Source organism: Eretmochelys imbricata, chromosome 10 (genome assembly GCF_965152235.1).
Source record: "Eretmochelys imbricata isolate rEreImb1 chromosome 10, rEreImb1.hap1, whole genome shotgun sequence".
NCBI classification, from domain to species: Eukaryota; Metazoa; Chordata; order Testudines; family Cheloniidae; genus Eretmochelys; species Eretmochelys imbricata.
In genome coordinates this window covers 27,636,083-27,656,971 of record NC_135581.1, presented here as the reverse complement: position 1 = coordinate 27,656,971, position 20,889 = coordinate 27,636,083, and the positions used below count along the sequence as shown (strand labels likewise).

At 39.9% G+C, this 20,889-nt stretch overlaps 1 protein-coding gene across 3 annotated transcripts in view; it reads left to right on the top strand.

Moving 5' to 3' along the window:
* Positions 1-18,751: 18,751 nt before the first annotated feature.
* Positions 18,752-20,889, top strand: part of RBFOX1 (RNA binding fox-1 homolog 1) — a 425,562-nt gene continuing 423,424 nt past the window's right edge. For all 3 annotated transcript variants that reach the window (XM_077827774.1, XM_077827769.1, XM_077827765.1), the window contains exon 1: positions 18,752-18,850. In XM_077827774.1, the coding sequence (XP_077683900.1) occupies positions 18,752-18,850 (99 nt within the window). The remainder of the gene's footprint in view (positions 18,851-20,889) is intronic.

The following is a 20,889-nucleotide window of genomic DNA, read 5'->3' as shown; positions in this document are numbered from 1 at the left end:
TACTAAACACATTCTTGTTAACTTAACACCTATTTTAACAATGCTAACACACAGGTCAGCCACACTGGTTTCCACCTATGGATTTGTCAGTGTTCAACTGAGGCCTAGGGGCCTTGAGATGGGATGATACCTGGTTTGCCAGTGTCATAGGCACACAAAAAGTCCCTGGTGCAAAGACCATACAGCATAAGTTCCCAATTCTGTTACGAACTCCATATGGGTGAAGAATTCTTCCATATGGAGATCCTGGCAGGATCTTGGCCTCAGAGACAAACATAGAAAAATCAAGAAGGATGGTGATAAATCAGTTATTTTCAACCTTATTTTAGTTTCACCCCCTCTCCTCCCTGTTCCTTCTTTTTATATAATATTGGGATAGAGTAGGTGCTAGATTGACATGGGCTAGAATTCGTAATTCTTTAGAAGGGATTTGAATAAAAAGTGCTGAGAAGGAGAAGAGTAGTTTATTTATGGAAGAAGGAATAATGAGGGGGCACTGAGGACCGGGGTAGGAGGGTCACAGTAAAACAAAACAAGATCTGACCTGAGGTCTAGGCCAGGTACAGTTTTTATTGCCCTTAGTATGTCAGCAATCAGATACCATACTGTTAGGCATGATGTTAGGCCCTAAGATAAGTAGCTATTGTGTATTAATCATATTATTGCTGGGAGTGTCATAAACTCATTGTTGGGGGAGACTTTATAAATTAATGTATTATCTGGACCCATCTGTATCTCCATCTCCTCTGGCCCTAGTAGTTCTTTGAGTCTTTTGGCCAGGTTTGCCCTTCACTGGTTCTTATAAGCTAAGCTATGCATTTTAAAAGTACTTTGACAGAAACAAAAATTGGTGTACATAAGAAGCAATCACGTTTTAGATGTACATGTTTTTCAAGGGTTTTTTAGTTAATATTTGTACAGTTGCTTTTTTCAAATAAAAGAAATCTACATAAGGCACACAGTGTGCCACTGCACAGAGTGATTATAAAGGCAAGATTATACTGAGTTTACAGGAGATAAAAGCATTGATACAGTGTATTCTTATAAAAAGAAAAGGAGTACTTGTGGCACCTAAGTACTCCTTTTTTTTTTTTTTTTTTTTTTTTTGCAGATACAGACTAACACGGCTGCTACTCTGAAACCTGTATTCTTATAGTTTCATATATGGTGGAATCAAGGCCAAAAATTATGCACGCCTATTTATTGTGTGTGTGGCGAGGGGTGAGTTATTCAGAACTGACTAATCCATGTTTAGATCTTAGAGCCTTCTGATGTTTTATTGGTTTGAAAAAAAACAAAAACCCACAAACATACTAAGGGGCATTTCAAAATTATGTGAAATTAAAAAGGGTTACTGTATTTTCTTTCCCTTTTCTTTAAGCAGCCTACCTAATTTAATTCACTTTTTTTGTGATACATTTTTCACTTCAGCGTTAAGGAACTCTGTGTTGGTAAGCATTAGCCTCAAGTGATTGTTTTTTATGGCCAAGTGATAAAACCCTTAAGAATTGGCTACGTTTTCACTCTTTTAACTGTAGCAATTCAGACAGGGCCACTTTAATTCAAGAAAACACATATTTTCTCCCAAATAATCAGAAAACATTGTTTATTCATATGTGGATAAATATTTCACAGAACCTTTCAGCAAAGATGTTCTCATCATACTTGTCTGGAAGTGAAATAAGGTCTATGAATGTGGTTAGCGCCGAACTCCTTAGGCTCATTTGACAATCCTAGCCTAAATGTAGAAGACTCTGTTCATCTTCATTTAGGAGCTTTTGCAGCTTGTAACTTGTAACAGATATCTTGTCTTTTTATCTGTTGTGTAAAAAAAAAAAAAAAAAAAATCTGATGCTTGTATAATCTTAAATAATAGTAATTAAAATGAGCCAATGCGCATCCATTTGTTTTCTCATGTTTATAGTGGTATCGGTGTATATCCTGCCTGGAAGTATAAAAGGAACACAATTTTGTTAATAATAAAACTTTTTTTTAAAAAAAGATAAATTGTCTACCTTTCTAATGAATAACATCCTACATAATTCAGACTGGGAGAACTTTAAAAATAAAATGTACTTTTCACTGTTTATAATCTGTATTTCTCTGAATTTGGACAATGAAAATGTATATTTTACTGATATAGACATCTTCCAGTCTATTTTTCTTTCAGTTTCTCATGCAGTATCACAAAAATTGTTTCTATTTCTTTGTTTTTAAAAATACAAACAATTTGAATAATTTCTGTAGGTCTTAGTTTTTATTAAACCTAAATTTTGCTCCAGAACGGAACTAACAGTGGTCCCTTAAAGAACACATCTGACCTCTCAGTCCTCATCCTCAAAGAAAACCTGCACGTCACCTTCAAAAGATGAGCCAGGGGAACTTAAATTCATAACTCTGCCAAAAATCATGGATTTTATAAAGACACTGGATTTATGGCTCATTACAACAATCTGTAATCCACTAACCATTCTTTGTCCTACAACAGAGGTGTTAACTGCCACTTCACCATGAATGGTCTCTCCCAACCTGGGTTAAGTCCTTATCTGATCCATTTAGCTATGATACTCTGAGGGCGTGGCTACACTTGCAAGTTAGAGCACATTAAAGGAGTCCGGGGTGCACTAGCTCACTACCCATCCACACTGGCAAGGCACGTAGAGCGCTCCTGGTACTCCACCTCAGCGAGTGGAATAATGTTTTGTGTGCCCCCGCTGGAGCGCCACAGCACCACTGTGTAGACACCCTGGTCTGTTAGTTCACTCTGATTGGCCTCCAGAACTGTCCCACAATGCCTGTTCTAGCCACTCTGGTCATCACTTTGAACTCTACTGTCCTGCCCTCAGGTGACCAACCGTTTGACCCGCCCTTTAAATTCTCTGGGAATTTTGAAAATCCCCTTGTTGTTTGCTCAGCCAGGCGTGGAGTGCTCTCATAGAATCTTTCCAGGTGACCATGCCTCCACGCTCCAGGCGATCCCCAGTATGGAGCAATGGCAAGGTACTGGACCTCATCAGTGTTTGGCGGGGGAAGCTGTCCAGTCCCAGCTGTTCTCCAGCCATAAGAATTATGATACCTTCGGGCAGATATGAAGGGACATGATGGAAAGGGACCATGACTGGGATGCACTGCAGTGTAGGGTTAAAGTGAAGGAGCTGCAGAATGCCTCCCGCAAAGCCTGCGAGGCAAACCACCCCTCCGGTGCTGCCCCCGTGACCTGCCTTTTCTACAAAGAGCTGGATGCGATACTTGGGGGTGACCGCACCTCCACTCCGAGTACCACCATGGACACTTCAGAGCCCAGTGCAACAAGGCAGGAGGAGGAGGAGGAGCAAAGCCGGAGTGAGGGTGCTGAGGTGGAGGAAGACACCCCGGAATCCCTAGATGCATGCAGCCAGGAGCTGTTCTCAAGCCAAAAGGAAGGTAGCCACTCTTGGCGACCAGTGCTTGGGGAAGGAGAAACACCAGAGGAGGTTCCCGGTAAGCGGCTTTTATTTTGGGAAGGAAGTTATTCGATGCAGGTTCTTGGGGTAAGGAGGGTTAGGGCTGCATGCAGGCCTAGATGAGGAATAGGGCGTTGATGTGCTCTCTCATGTCATGGTAATCGTCTTCATTGATCTCTTCAAAGGTCTCATCCAGAACTTGAGCAATGTGCTTGCTCAGGTTTCTTGGGAGAGCCACTGCGATCCTTGTCCCAGTAAGACTAACTTATCCGTGCCACTGTGCCATGAGAGGCAGGGGGACCATTGCTGCACTCAGGCAAGCTGCATATGGGCCAGGGTGGAAGCCGCATTGCAGTAGAAGACCCTCCCTTGCTTCCCAGGTCACGCAGCATCGAGATCTTCCAGGACGAACTCCTGTGGAAAATGTGGGGACAGTGTTCAGTATAAGGGCCCCCTGCTGCTGTTGGCTCTCCCCAAAGCACAGAAACCCAGAGGACAATACAGCCGTGAAACAATCAGTCATGCTTGACCCTGTGCTTACTCACCATTTTGAGGTTCCCATGGGTTATGTGCATTCACTTTGGGACGGACAAATTATGCGATTGTGTAGACTGTGCTTGCCCTTAAGTATGGGGGAATCATTGCTCTGTCTGGTGTGAACAATGCTGCCTCTGTTAAGTGTTGCATTTTGCCTTTACAGATGCAAACTTGAGATCTCAGCCATCCGTGTTATCACCAGCCGAAAGACTCCAAAGAATCAGAAAGAGGCCACGCAGAAGCAAGGAAGACATGTTGCATGAAGTAATGCAGCATTCAAGTAATGAAAATCAAAAAGTGCAGGAGTGGCGGGACAGTGAAAGGAGGATCCACCAGCAGAATGAGGAGCGCCGGCACAAAAGCGCAGTGCTCCGGCAGCAAACCAAGGATCGGCTGTTATTGAACCACTCCTTGCTGCTGTCAAGGCTCCCTGTGTAGGGTTTCATGAGCCACAGCATTAAAGGGTAAGCGGGGTCTCCAAGGATCACAATAGGCATTTCGACTTCCTCTATGGTGATCTTCTGGTCTGGGAAAAAGGTCCCGGCTTGCAGCTTCCTGAACAGGCCAGTGTTCCGAAAGATGCACCTTTCCGGGCCAGCCTGCCTTAATGTCAATGAAATGCCCATGGTGATCCACAAGCGCCTGGAGAACCATAGAGAAATACCCCTTCTGATTAATGTACTCAGAGGCTAGGTGGGCTTGTGCCAGAATTGGAATATGTGCACCATCTATCGCCCCTCCGCAGTTAGGGAAACCCATTTGTGCAAAGCCATCCACAATGTCATGCACGTTACCTAGAGTCACGGTTCTTCTGAGCAGGATGCGATTAATGGCCCTGCAAACTTGCATCAACACGATTCCAACTGTCAACTTTCCCACTCCAAACTGGTTAGCGACCGATCAGTAGCTGTCTGGAGTTGCCAGCTTCCAGATTGCAATAGCCAACCACTTCTCCACAGTCAGGGCAGCTCTCAATCTCGTGTCCTTGCGCCTTAGGGTGGCGGTGAGCTCCTCACACAGTCCCACGAAAGTGGCTTTTCTCATCCGAAAGTTCTGCAGCCACTACTTGTCATCCCAGACTTGCAGGACGATGTGATCCCACCAGTCAGTTCTTGTTTCCCGAGCCCAAAAGCAGCATTCCACGGTGGTGAGCATGTTCGTGAATGCCACAAGCAAACTCGTGTCATTTGTGTTACCAAGTCGATATCGGCGGAGCCCTCACTGTCACTTTGGATCATAAGGAATAACTCGACTGCCAAAAGTGACATTCTGGCGAGACTCGTCAGCATATTCCTCAGCAGTTTGGGCTCCATTCCTGCAGACCAAAAGGGAAGACGGAGCACGCAGTTCAAAAAACATTGAAAGATGGTGCCAAATGTGGACGGAAGCACAGGGATTGCTGGGATGCAAACCAGTGCATCACGGGGCATTGGGACAGGACCCAGAATGTCCCGCCCCCTTCCCACAAGCTACAGCGCCACAATGAGAAGAGGTGCTCTGTGGGATCGCTGTCCATAATGCACCGCTCCCAATGCCACTGCAAGTGCTGCAAATGTGGCCACGCCAGTGCACTTGTAGCTGTCAGTGTGGACAGACTGCAGCGCTTTCCCTACTGCGCTCTCCGAAGGCAGGTTTAACACACAGCGCTCTACATCTGCAAGTGTAGCCATGCCCTGAGTATCTTTTCAAGACCTGAAGAAGAGCTCTGTATAAACTCAAAAGCTTGTCTCTTTCACCAACCGAACCTGGTCCAATAAAAGACATTACCTCACCCACCTTCTGTCTCTCAAAGCCTGCAACCAACAAGGCTACAGCAACACTGCAGATAATAAAATTGGTGAGAAACAAGATGCCTATTGACTATATATTTGGGTTTAGCAATATGGTAGTTACATATTGAATTAATAGATGGGTATGGGAGAAGCCCTCCATTTGTCTCTTTGTAAAACAAACACATGGGTTAACCTTTAAAATTGATAACTAGTTACACAAATCACTGCTATTGTCACAAATCCATGGCCAACTAGGACTTTGCAGTTATGACTATGAGAATTCAGCATTTAGAATAGAAAGGAAAGAATTCAAATCCTTTTCCTCCAAAATTGAAGACTCCCACTCGGGGTGCTAAAGTAGAATCTGTTCTGATTATTTCCACTAGGGGGTAGTGCAACTCAAACACACTAACTTATTACTGTGAAGTAGTTTACAATCTAATTCTGACATAGAATGTTGCTCACACATACACTATTTCAGGTGCTGGTACAAGTTTGAGGCAGTGCAGGAATATTGGAGAGGTCATTCTTGAAAACCTTTACAGTTTTTAGGAAGAATTTAAACAAGTTCTTTGCTGCAACAAGAGTCTGAGAAGGATATTTAGTAGATACTTAGAGGTTTAGAGAACAAGAGGATTTAGCGAGAAATTAAAGCAGAAATGTAAGAGCAGGTTTTTGCTGGGGGAGTTGAAGTTGAGGATCAGAAACTTAAACTTGATCCACAAGGCAAAGGAGTGCAGGGAAAGAGTCAAGAGGAGAGTGACATAGTCAGAAAAATGGGAAAAGATAACAATTTTAACAGTGTCAGTTAAGCTGGACAATTTTGGTGAGTAAGAGGAGCCTGAGAGGATGAGGTTGCAGTAGCTGAGGTGAAATGACCAAGGTATGGACAAGGGCTTCAGTAGCACTGATGAAGGTGGGAGAGGGGGAAGAGCGGATATTGTAGAAGAACCTGCAGGACCTAATGACAGCCTGGATGTGAGGGAGAAGGAGGCAGATGTGTTGAACATGGCATCATATATATATAAATATACAGAGATAACAGATAGAAATAAAAATATAAAACAGAGTGAAAAGAGGAGCAAATAGATGATAGAGAACATGAGATGGATGATCAGGGAGACACTGAAGGAGTCATTGGAGGAGTAATACAGAAGCAGGAGAACACAGAATCCCAAAAAACCTGGGAGAAGAAAGTGGAATAGGGGAGAGTCAATGAATGCATCAGAATTGGCAGATATTATGAGGTGGGAAACAACGAGGATAGAGACAAAGTAGTTCTAAATTCATAGGCAGAGTTGTACTTGCTTACACTAAGAAATAGTACACCTGTTCACATCAGGGCCCCATTCTCAGGCCCATTAAGGCCATTTTGCATCTGTCTGACTGTGCAAAACTGCCCTAAACCTGGCACATCTAGTCCTGGAAAGGGGATCCTTAAGTGGTGTAGAGTCACCAATGTGGCTTTTTTATGTAACTCCTCTTCCTGGCTTCTGGCACAGGAGTGTTTTTGGGGAAGGACATGTGGTCAGGGAGTACTTATATCCTGGCAATGCCCAGCTTCCAGAACAGTCCCTGAAGACTCTTTTGACCTGTCCTGGGGCTGATTTAATATACACTGTAGATTGGGTCAGCTCAAAGGGTTTCTTTTTGCACCCCTTCCCAGCTATATCTAGCACCAGTGGAGGTGAGAATCTTGTCCCAGCTATGAATTTGGCCTGAAGTCTTTAGATTTGGCCAAGAGGCTTTTAAATTATTAGTTAACTGTGGTAAAGGCAGTTATGGTGGTTCAGAGGGAATGAAAAGATTGCAAGTCAACAAGAGAGAATTAGAGGTGAAGGAGCAGATTCCAAGGAGGCTGTAAGACACGTGTAAATGTGGTTGAGTCAGACAGGATTGCCATATCACTGGGGAATTCCAAGATGGTGTAGAATCTACATAGCTGATTTTAGACCAGCTCCTCTTCATAACTGGCATAAAGACATGGACAGAGAAAAGCTTGATGCATGACCTGAAGCTGCTGTTAATTGTGCTAGGGATTGAACTGGATTGGGAGCCATACACGTGTTTTAGATTGCAACAGAGGACTGAATCCAGAAAGGCTGAGTAGGCTGTGGCATGTAGGCAAAAAAGAGTAGAAAAAATTGGAGAATTAGTTGTAGAGCTAATTTGAGTCAAGGGAGGGTTTGGTTTTTTGGATAAAGAAAAGGAGTACTTGTGGCACCTTAGAGACTAACAAATTTATTTGAGCATAAGCTTTCATGAGCTACAGCTCACTTTATCAGATGCATACAGTGGAAAATATAGTGAGGATATTTTATATAAACAGAGAACATGAAACAATGGGTGTTACCATACAGACTGTAACAAGAGTGACCAGGAAAGGTGAGCTATTACCAGCGGGAGAGCGGGGTGGGGTGGGGGGATCTTTTGTAGTGATAATTAAGGTGGGCCATTTCCAGCACCTTACAAGAACAGTAGGAGGGGAAATACTTTTACTTTGAATTAACTTAGGCTTGAATAAAGACTGGGAGTGGATGTGTCATTACACAAAGTAAAACTATTTTCCCTTGTTTATTTCCCCTCCTACTGTTCTTGTAAAGTGCTGGAAATAGCCCACCTTGATTATCACTCCTGCTGGTAATAGCTCACCTTTCCTGGTCACTCTTGTTACAGTCTGTATGGTAACACCCATTGTTTCATGTTCTCTGTGTACATAAAATCTCCCCACTATATTTTCCACTGTATGCATCCGATTAAGTGAGCTGTAGCTCACGAAAGCTTATGCTCTAATAAATTTGTTAGCCTCTAAGGTGCCACAAGTCCTCCTTTTCTTTTTATGGATACAGACTAACACGCTGCTACTCTGAAACTTCTTTGGATAGGTGGTAATAGAGCATGTTTGTAGATTGAAGGAATTAAGCCATAGGAGAGTGAGTGAGATGGTAAGAAGAAGGCAAAGGTTGTCAGTTGGGGTGGGGGGGTATATTTTCACTGCCAGACATTGATGGTGAAATGAGCTGATGCATTTTGAATATACTAAAGTCTGGAGGGTTTGGAATTTGGGAGACGACACAGAAGGAATAAGCTGCATTCAAGACAAGAATGATGGGATAGGACTGTATTAGGTAATGTATTGACCTCTAGTTTGTTTCATTACCATACAGAAAAGTCACAGGCTCTGCCTTACAGTGTAATTAAGAAAACCTTCATTCTCCATCTGAAACTCGTCATGCCTTTACAGTTTAATTAGTTAATACCTCACTGAAAAAAATGGAAAACATTTAACTAACACAGTTCTACTGTCATACTGTGTACAGTATGGGTGTATGTTTGCTTCTTTCTTGTTTCATTACTAGTGACACAAGAGCATTCTTTTAGTTCCTAAATTCATGTGCTCCTGCTGCTTGAAGCCATAAGCATTTTTTGACATCATAGAACCTCCAGGGCATGAGATGTGATGTTTCAAAAAGAGGATTATAAGCAAGGAATGAGAAGCAGGAACATAAACACTTGTAAGCAACAAAGAGCTTGTATCCATATAAATAACTTTAGTACAGCAACTTTATATGCATGTGTAATAGAATAGTCTCTAAGTAGAATATTTTTCCAGTGTCACTAATGAGCTTTTTAAAGCTCTTTTGTGAAAAGCAAAATGACTGAGTAAATGTAAACAAAATGCGCACACACCCCGACCACCCGCCCACACATACAATTTCAAAGGCAAGGGTTTAGGCTGGATTGATGGGCTGGGGGGGGGGAGGTTGTGGCTCCTTGAAGGGTCCCCTCCCCTCCTTCAGGGGTTGGGAGAATAGGTGCTGGCTGGGAGAAGGAAGATATCACCTAAGTGTATATAAACCCTGTCCCTCCAACCTGAGCCTTCTCTTACTCCTGGATTAGCAGGACTGGTGTTTTTTGTTGTTGTTGTTGTTGTTTTGGTCTGATGTGGGCATTTTATTAGTGGCCTTTTTGGGGATTGGGAAGGAACTATTCTATCATGACCAGATTGGCTGAGGCAAGGTAGGTTTTTTCATCTTTGCCATTGCAGCTCAGGGACCTGGTGGGACCAGCTGTGAAAGCAGGAGGTGAGAACAGCCTGCCACCAAGTGGAGGCGATGAGAGAAAGAATAATGACCTGCACAGTACAATTTATTGCTGGGTAGTTCCCAAATGAGTTACATTAATAGTTATGGCCGATTTGAACCACATCCCTTGCATCTGGTCTTTCTTTCCACATGTCCAAGACAGTACTCTACGCCCTTGTTTCTTACTCAAACTCACTCAAACTTTCTTACTTTCTCCTATCTGAAACAAGGGCTATTAGATAACTGAGGTTCAGAAATGTGGAAATTGTCAGCCAACTTTCCCAAGTTCAGTAGGCATAGCTGAATCAAAGTCATTTTAGTTAAAGCCACTTAAACCTTCTATGTCCTGCTGAGCTGCTCAGCAGCCTAAAGGCAGAGGATATGCCTGGGCTTGCATCAGTGTTGGACTACTCTAAACCACACCAGGGCTTAGATCTACTAAGATTAATGTTGGATAATTATTCCTGCTGTGTCCTGCTTAATCTTTTGGCTTTGGGGGAAGTTATCAACAGTCTGTATTTGAGAGTGTTAGTTCTGCAGAGCTGGGGGACCCACAGTAGACTCCAGTCTTCAGAGTTTGTAGATCCAATTATATGAAGACTTCAGATGTCCCCTGAAAACTTCAAATAATGAAGGGCCATACTGTATCCCTTCATGAAACATTTTTTTCCCCTGGAACATTGGCAAAAGAACCATATGAATACACCATATATGATACACATTGCATTATCTTGACTAAAATAATCAAAATGGGAATGTATGTCATTGGATATGTATCAATCAAAAAGTTAACATTTTGTGAAACATACTTACACCAGCACAGCATTCAAAGGTATAGAGAGGAGGGAAAGAGAGTTGTATGTTTTAAAAAAAAGTACTCTGTATCTCAGAATGATAGTAGGATATTTTGTTATTTCATTTAGTACTGTGAGAAAGGTGTAGATGGGTGTGACCTGAACACCCTACACTTCGGGAAATTTAACATCCAACTGTGTGTATGGACCAGATCTCTAAACACATCAAACCAAAATCACAGATCCAAATTTGGCAAAGAGTCCCGTGGCACCTTCTAGACTAACAGACGTATTGGGGCATAAGCTTTTGTGGGTCACTACCCACTTCGTCGAAAGCTTATGCTCCAATATGTCTGTTAGTCTATAAGGTGCCACAGGACTCTTTGCCGCTTTTACAGATCTGGACTAACACGGCTATCCCCTAATACTCAGATCCAAATTTGGTGTCATAGGCCCAATTCTAGTAAATATTCAAACCATGTTGCCTAATGTTTTAAGCTGTCACAGTTGTTTAGGGGAGAAAGCCAGGGGGCTGCATTTGCAATGCTTAAAAACAAACTTTTACCATCAGAGAAATGTACAACACACAGAGTCCAAACGTTACACATGGGCTTCTTAATAAGTTCTCCAAATCCTGCATTTGGATTCTCAGTTCAACACACAAATGGATAAGTCTCATGATCAGTGTGCCTAAGTACTGATTTGGATAGCCAGATATGAGATTTGGATGTCTCCTATTATTAAGGTGCCCAGAGTGGAATCTTTGGGGAAAATTAGTTTTCAAACACAAAACAAAAACAAAACGGGGGAAAAAAACCCACTATTGTAATTTTCCCTGATGAAATTCTGAATATGGAATTATTTGCTATTTTCTTCTGATTAACTGAACTCTGAATTTTGTCTAATGATTTTAATTTGATGACATTTTTAGAATGGGGATGGGCAAATTGCTCCTTTAGGGTCCCACAATGTTTTCCAACTCTCGTTCTGCCCCTTCAGAGTACATAATTAAGCCAATAGCAGGTTATATGTAGCTTCCTTCTAAGGTTTGCCAGCACAGCTTCAGGCTCAGCTAAAGGAGGTGACAAGGAGAGACATCAGGTCTGATTCTGATATTGCTTGCAGTGGTGTAAATCAGGAATAACTCCATTAACTTCAATAGAGTTACACAAATGTAAAACCTATGTAAAATTAGATCAGGATCAGACTCATAAAGTGCTTCTCTACTCCAGCACTCTGCTGAACATAACTTTCTGTAGCACTTCCAGACCCTTCAGTCCAGGAGAACAAGGGACCATATTTGGTTTTGAGTTAGAAACTGCCAAGCAGAAGGTCTTGTCAGTCCTTTAAGAAATAGCCATTATACATTTCCCTCCATTTCTGTCCATGCATTTAATTGTGGCTAGCACACGGACACTTATGACTTTTTTCCGTTGCTGAAAACCTGTACAATTAATGCTGAATGCTTTTGAAATTTGTAGTTAAGTAGCGCTGAAAAGGTTAACCTTGGCGCTGACTCCCTGTAGACTTTGGGTATGAAATATTGGAGAAGTCAATGGAAGTAACACAGTACTTAATAGAAAGAAAAAATTAGTAATTCTTATTTGCCTGAGGTAGTTGCAGGGCTCTGTAATGTCTTGATCTTTGTGTGGAGAGCTAGTAAAGAAAAGTCGTCTTAATAAAAACCTTAAAATAGAAATACGGATTTTCATGACAAAAAAATACCCATGGAATGATGAGCTGTCACCCAGGAATTGGAAAGAAAAGAAAGAACCTTTTGTATTTTTAATTAGTCTTTTGATAAAGTGTAGTTGCTTTAAAAAGACCAGTGGTTTTCACCTGTTTATCAAGATATAGTTAAAAGAAATGGGATATTGGTGGAGAGGGCAGAGGGAGGATAAGAGCTTATTAATTGTTAATAATTTACCAAAAGTTTATAGTTAAATGTTTTACTTGGGACTGCAGAACAGATTTCCTCCCCCTGAGTTCAAGTGATGAGGAGTATTTTATTATTGCAGAAGTTAGAGGGAGAGAGTATTGTCTAGTGATTGGATCAGAGAACTGGGCATCAAGACTGTATAATTCTCTGAGCTCCTGCACCAAATTACAGTGAGACCTTGGATGTAGCACGAGAATTTTTTTGTAACACATTTACCCATCTGTCAAGGTTCCTCCCCCACTCTGAACTCTAGGGTACAGATGTGGGGACCTGCATGAAAAACCTCCTAAGCTTATCTTTACCAGCTTAGCTCAAAACTTCCCCAAGGTACAAAATATTCCACCCTTTGTCCTTGGACTGGCCGCTACCACCACCAAACTAATACTGGTTACTGGGGAAGAGCTGTTTGGACGTGTCCTTCCCCCCAAAATACTTCCCAAAACCTTGCACCCCACTTCCTGGACAAGGTTTGGTAAAAAGCCTCACCAATTTGCCTAGGTGACTACAGACCCAGACCTTTGGATCTTAAGAACAATGAACAATCCTCCCAACACTTGCACCCCCCCTTTCCAGGGAAATGTTGGATAAAAAGCCTCACCAATTTGCATAGGTGACCACAGACCCAAATCCTTGGATCTGAGAACAATGAAAAAGCATTCAGTTTTCTTACAAGAAGACTTTTAATAAAAATAGAAGTAAATAGAAATAAAGAAATCCCCCCTGTAAAATCAGGATGGTAGATATCTTGCAGGGTAATTTAGATTCAAAAACATAGAGAACCCCTCTAGGCAAAACCTTAAGTTACAAAAAAGATACACAGACAGAAATAGTTATTCTATTCAGCACAATTCTTTTCTCAGCCATTTAAAGAAATCATAATCTAACACATACCTAGCTAGATTACTTACTAAAAGTTCTAAGACTCCATTCCTGGTCTATCCCCGGTAAAGACCAGCATATAGACAGACACACAGACCCTTTGTTTCTCCCCCTCCTCCCAGCTTTTGAAAGTATCTTGTCTCCTCATTGGTCATTTTGGTCAGGTGCCAGCGAGGTTACCTTTAGCTTCTTAACCCTTTACAGGTGGGAGGAGCTTTCCCCTGGCCAGGAAGGATTTCAAAGGGGTTTTCCCTTACCTTTATATTTACACCATCTGTATAGTGAGCATGAAAATACATATTTAATAAATGTGATGTGAGGCATAATTAAGATTTTTAAAGCATTTTGGGTTCCTGGTATCAAATGCATTATAGACATATAAAGTGTTAGAAATACTATTATATTCTCAGACCCTCTCTCACACACCCCTTTTGAATGGCAGCTGTAAGGGCTGGATTGAAAATTAATAGTTTTCTAGGTAGGCACTAATCTGCAAATCCATAACAATGAGGGAGGGCGTTATTCTGTATTTAGATGAAGGTGTATCGGAGGCTTGGGGAGACAGGCGGCTAGCTAACTGGGAATTTCTGGAGTGTCCCGGAAGGGCTTGTATTGCCATTTCGGTTATGAAACATTGAAGATGAAGAATAACTACCTGAAGACTGTGGTAAACAAATGTCACCTTTTTTTCACTCCTGCTCATCTATTTGAAGGCTTATTTCAGGCATAATGAAACAGCCAGAAAGCATCTCAGAGGAGAAGGGGAGGGTCAAGTAACTTAATTAGTAAGGGAAACAAGGGAAAATGTTGAGGCAGAGAGCTTTGATGGGCTCCATGACCACTGGCTTTGGTCTTCAAGGTGGCCACAGGATGTTTTTTTAGAAGGCATAGCTTGTGGTGAGTTAGGAAGAAAAGGCTGACTGATGCAGCAGCCAATATGGGACAAAATTAAAAGTCAGAAATTTGAAGTGATGTTTCACATTTTCTCAACTGAGACAGCTTCACACTCATCCATAAGAGGATATCCACACTTTGTGGGAAATCTTTAATTCAGAGAAGGTAATTAGAATGTAACTCCAAATTAATAGGAAAACTGTGGGGAGTGTATGGACTTTCTGACGGATTAATGTGAATATTTGGTAGGGCACAGAAGACCAAACACAGCCATTATTGGTGAGAGAAGTTTGAAGCAAAGGATTGTGGTGCTTTGTCTGACCTCAGTAGGACATCATTTTTTTACTTGATGGAGAATGTTTGGCTTCCTTGTCAGCATGCTGTGAAATATCTGAAAGATGCTATTTAAAAAATATAAAATTTTGTTTGAAAAATCATCCGGCTACCAAATTCCTATCAACCAATAGATTATTATTGGTGGAATGAATTAGATGAAATAAAGACCTAATCGTGCATCAAAGGCTAAGAATGGTTTTGCAGCTGTGGATAAGGTTTGCAAGAAATGGGGGGTTTGCTTTTGTTTCAGGCAGATTTTATTATTCCCATTCTTGGATGTTCAAAATTAGATAAAAAAGGTTTCTATCTTTCTATTTTATTTTTAAAGAGGCTGGTCCAGGAATATTGCTGTCTTCAGGTCAATCCAGTTATTTGGATTACCATGACATTTCAAACCTAAACAAGTGAGGGAAAAGGGTGTGACATCTTGCTATATACATAAGAGGACTCTGGAATTTATTCAGCTTCACTCATCGTCGTCATACACGAATCTCTCACCTCTAGGCTTCTCATTCAAATCCAGAATAGGTTATCTTGTTATGTGTTATATGTGATATAAATTGGTGGCCTCAGTCCAGTTCCTAACAAACAAAACCAGCACAAATGATACAAATTGGCACCCTTGTTGACAGTCTTACCAAATCAGCCAATGATTAAATGCAGTTCAGAGACTGGATCCGGAATCAGCTGGAACAGGTTGATTTACATTAGTGGTGTGGGGTAGGAAATCAGCCTTCTCAGTAGCACACATTATCCCTATTCTGTAGACTGAGAAAAATTAAAGATCAAGAGTTACTGAAATACAGATTTAGTTACACAGACGGGATGTTGATGAGAACTATGACTTTGTGTGAAGTAACGATCAGCATTAGGGTTCAGACCAAACAAGACATTTCATGAGTTACCAATGTGAAAGAACACTTGAGTACAAACTCTCTCTGGTCTTAAAATATAATCTTGTTTTGCTCGGAGCTTCAGTTGCTCGAAACGCTGAAGAATCCTTGGTGAGTCCTTGTGATATCACTCTTGTTTATGAGGGATGAAGGGGTCAGAAAGTGTTCAAGGTTAACCATGTTTCTTTGGCCAGTTATGGAGAGTACTTACTATGTATAGCCATAACTGGGAGTGTGGTTACGCGGTTGGGCTGAGGAGAGTGTCTAAAACAAGGAAATGGCTTGAAAGAGGTGACACTGATTTCATCTTTTGAGAGCAGACATATTTATTATCTGCAATGAGAAGTTAACCCTGGAGGGAGTCAGTTTGTTAGTTACAAAGTGGGTGAGAACTTTTTTTTCCCCCTCAATCACTTGGAGCAGGGTATTATTCCAAGCCAGAGAATTCTGTTCCTCATTAAGGTCTATTGTAGCAGACATCTTTTGAGTTAGTTGTGTTGTGTGAGTATGTTTTAATGTTTATGATTATTTATTGCTGATACTATTGTGTTATGTAAAGGTGAGATATTATTTAATTGATATTACTGGCACAGTGATGTGGGAGCAGGCAAAATGTAACAGAGCAATGGGAGATGCACATTCTTTAATGAATGCTAGGAGTATGTTAGACTCTACACTAAATGGTCTTGAAATGATTGTTCACAGATTGCTTTAAAGGATTTGGGTTTTATTCTTTTCTTTTATATAAGTATTCTTAACTATAAACCGTGTGATAAATAGAGGGAACTTTTCTTGACAATTTTGTCGTGTTCCAGAACTTCACTTTTGAAAATTGGATAGTCGTGTATAATTTCAGGCTGTGTGGCCTAGAAGCATTATGCCTTTGATTTTGGCATTATGTAGAATGAATGGGTTATTGGCCCCTTACATAACATATTTGTTTTTAATTAAAGATTCTGATAAGGTCTTATTAAAGTACCATGTATTATTTATCATGTTTCATATGAAAATGAGCTGAAGGGAAAATTCTATCAGCTTAGGGCATTTGCAGAATAACAGGCTTAATGTGCTGGGAGGAAAAAAAAGAAAAGCATGACATACTCTTGTCAGAACAGGAGACTGCTTTAGGCAAAGGAAAAGAATGAAAAAAGGAGAAGGAGCATAAAGAGAGTTTATTTGATGTTGTTTCTTTTCTTTCTTTCCTCTTTTTTTGTTTGTTTTTGTTTTGGCATGATAAAGTAATTTGTGCCATTATATAGCAGTGCTGTTTTAGTAGTTCAGACCATAGTACACTGCTAAAAGCATGGATGTTTCCTAAGCCAAAACCAAATTCCTGTATTGTAAGTTTATGTATTTATTGTTCTAGTGTTAATTTGTGTGCTCTGTGTGCATTGGTTTTGTTGAAATGATTGCTTTTGGACAGAAAAAATATGTTATTCCTGCTGGAAGGAAGGCTTGTGCTGTTTGAGAAGATGACTTTGACTTAGATTTATAGTTTGTGTGTGTGTGTGTGTGTGTGTGTGTGTGTGTAAAAATATAAAATAACTAATTTTTCTTGAACTCCAGAACCTAAGTTTCAGATATATGCTGTGTGGAAGGTGTCTGTTTTCAGTTCAAGTAGTAGCTCTTTTTTTTTAAAAAAAAGGAAAATTAGTGATTTGAATTTAGTGACACTAGTGATGACAAAGACCTCGCATGTATGTCGATTAATTATTCATTTCTTGTCTTTAATGGTAATCTGTTGGTAAAAGATGTGTCTCTGTTAAAGTTGGATATCCTACGAAACTAGGTAATTTATTAATATGAAAAGTTTGCTTCTGAAAACAAACAAAACAAAAAACTAAGGTGATGCTTTGAGATTTGACCTTTTTTCCTGAAGAATTAACAATTCACTCATTTTTGTCAAAAATCATTTCAAAACATTAGTATTTTTTGTTATATGTTAGTTGTGCCTAGAAAAAAAAGCTTTAATATTGGATATCAAGGACAAGTTAGAGTATAAATTATTTGATTTGCAGGTCACATCCTATTTCTTTTCATAAAGACTAACTGGATCTACTAATGAATAATAATTACTCCATAAAATAAAGAAATAAAGTCTGTAAGTGAAATATTATCTTGAGCAATGAGGTGTCACTCTCAAAGTAAAAGGTAAACATTAAATTCCCAAAACTGACCAATGTAATTTGTCCGTATAACTTGTTAGCATGAGCTCTTAAAATAGACCTACTATTCTTCAAAAACATTTGTAATTTTAGATTAGATGAGTTTCAGAGCAGTTTTCAGCTATTTCCCTCATAAAAAAAAAAAAAAAACAAGCGTGCCACAACATTAGTTTTATTCCCAGTGTTTCTACTGCAGGGCTTACTCTGATATTTCACAGTATTTTTTAAATGTTTTAAGGGGTTTTTTTAGGAGACTAGATAGTGAATGGCATGTAGATATAAAACTAAGATGTTTTATAGAATAATTTCCTGCAGACTAGTTAAGATTATATTTTCTTTCTCAGTTTGTGCTCCATACGTATGTTTCTTAGAAGGGGAAAGCCCTTTTTATTTGTCAGGTGGGTCCACGAAAAGGGGGGGCAGAGGAGAAAGGGGAGAAGGGCTGAATCATAACAGACATTCAGTCCCAGCTGGGCTATGACATTAATTGCCCAAATCTCATGGACGTGTGATGCAGCGTGCTCTCTCTCCTTCCCAACCCTCCCTAGGGATTTTTAAAACGCAGTATTTGAATTTTGGTGAGTGGTAAAGACCCTGCCCTAGGACCCATTTGACAAATGAGAAGCCGTGCAGCATCAGCACCAGCCGACTGAGCTTCAGTGAGTCAATCTCTCTCTCTACTAGTCAGCAGCTACTGTTGTGAGACGAGCCTCAGCTCTCACTGTCATTGAGGAAGTTCCATTTGCTCATCAATAGGCTGCAGGCTGTGTCTTCTGGGTTTTTTTCCCCTCTCTGTTAAAAATTTGTAGTTTAAGTCTACCAAGTGGCCTTAGCTGACAAATGAATGTAGGGATCTAGCACTGAAAGGGAGAAAAGAAAACAAGACAGTGAAAGACACTGTTTCTTACTTAAATAATCAGAAGGAAAAAAAAAAACCCTGTAGTTGCAAGACAGGACAAACGTGCTTGCATGCAAGCCCCCTCTCTTGTTCTACGTAGACTTCAGAGCAACACCATGCAGCATCCCCTTACGGGTGCAACCTGTGTGGCACTGCCGAATGTGGGTATGTGTCCCCAGCTCTCCTGTGCCTTGACTTTTATGTACTTACAGCAGGTAAGTTTGTTTGACTTTTTTCTTTCCATTTATTGACTGCATTGTCAGCAATGTTTATGGGATTCATGGTCTTAAAGAGATTCTTTGTATGAATAAGATGTGTAATTGTCTTTTATTGTATGGGTTGAATCTTGCCTCTGTATTTAGAAATGATGAGTATAAGTAGAAGAGTTAATTTAGTACAAGATCAAGCATTTGGGTGCTTTAAAAACCATTCTTTTGTCAAAATCTTTATTAATGCTGTTTGTACATATGCTTAATTCAGTACTTTGATTGCTTTACCCATGGATTCTGTACCAGAATTTCAGCCATGAAAAATATTGCTCTTGCCTCTTTATTCAGTTGCAGGCATAAATTGTGCTTCTAATGTAAATGTGCCCAATGGCAATTTTTGTTTTAGCCTTCTTTGAAGCCAAGAATTGTAAGTCTTTGTTGAAACGTGCTGCTGATTAAAATTGAACTCTAACTGATTTTCATCAGAAAAGAAAAGCATTTAATTTTTTAAAACCTATATATCTGTGAAGAATTAGAATATTTGAGTCACAGAAGTAAATTTGCATTGCCTTGAAAAACTGCCTTAGAAATCAAGAAAACAATACCTAATTTTAGTTAATCTTTAAGAATCTTTTCATTTGTAAGCATCATATTTGCTGCTGTTTTTTTCGTTAGAAATACAACAAAAGGAGTTTCCAGTTTTATAACCTTTGTCTATTTCAGTGTGTAATATAAAGTATTAGGCAACATAGGATGTCTAAACTAGAACTGCTTGTATTGGAATCATTATTGTGTGGTACTTTTTTATTTTTTCTACTGAAGAGCCCACTACTACAGAGGGTCGTACAGTAGCCATGCAGAGCCAAGATTAAAATACAGTGTCATGCAAATGTGATTAGTTCAATTTATTCTGGCCTTTTTACTGAAAGGTTAGGGGTGTGTGTGTGTGTGTGTGTACTGTAACTCCTCTGAGGGGTTACATATCGAGGTATTTGTCTGTGAACTCTTAAACTTCTACTACAGTAGTTTAGATGCATATAGACTTCCATGATACAATTCATATCTTTATTGCTGTATTTTAAAAAATCTCCTATTTAAAAGTTCTCTTCATTATGCAATTTTATTAATATATTTTGCTCTTCAAAGATTAATTTTACATTTCTTTTTTGCATTCATATATTTAACATTTCTGTTACTACCAACAAGTAAATAAAAATATTTGAAGCTTCTGAACCTTTCTGTTGCTTGGTTCCCTAATAGTGTAATGTAAACAATTTCTAACATACAGCATGGAATGCATAATAAAATATACCAGATTTTGCATGTATGTGGGAGGGGTTCATGTGTTCACAATTAAAATTTACATAAGATAAACATAATGTATATATTATTTAAATGTCTTGCATAGAAAATGTAAAATTATGTTTTTAATAGCTGTGCATGCTTCATATGTATTTAATATACCATTTATGAATCAGCTTTAAAGATTCCTGTCTAACTTGTGCAGTTACTTGATATGTACAAAATGTACTCATGTGTTTTGCTGTGCTTGTTCCTCTGTGCCAAACAACAATTTGAGCATTAACGAAGGAGCTTTTGAAAGGGAAAATGTAACTTAAGGTGAGAGGTCAACATGGCCACACAAGTAGCTGATAAAAGATTACATAAAGATGAGGTTGGGGGTTGTAATAATGTTCCTGTATGATCTATTTCAATAGCCTCATGCAAACACATGCACCATATAGCAGTGTTTTAAGGTTTAAAAAATCGTATGGAAGCGTAATGATTACTTTAAAACAGTGAATACAATTGCACCCAATCCATTTGAGAAAAAGATGAGAAGTGATTGCTAATGCACTTCACAAAGTGTTATGTCCTGAAGTTATTTTTTTAACTCTTTAAATGGATTAACTGGTGCTCTGGAAGTTTATAGGGTATTGCTAAACTGCTGGGTTTTTAGTCTCTCACTGTTTCTGGCTAATTATCCTGTCAGATCATTACACTTTTACCTGCCTTAATCAGAGCTATATATAACTGCTAAGGCA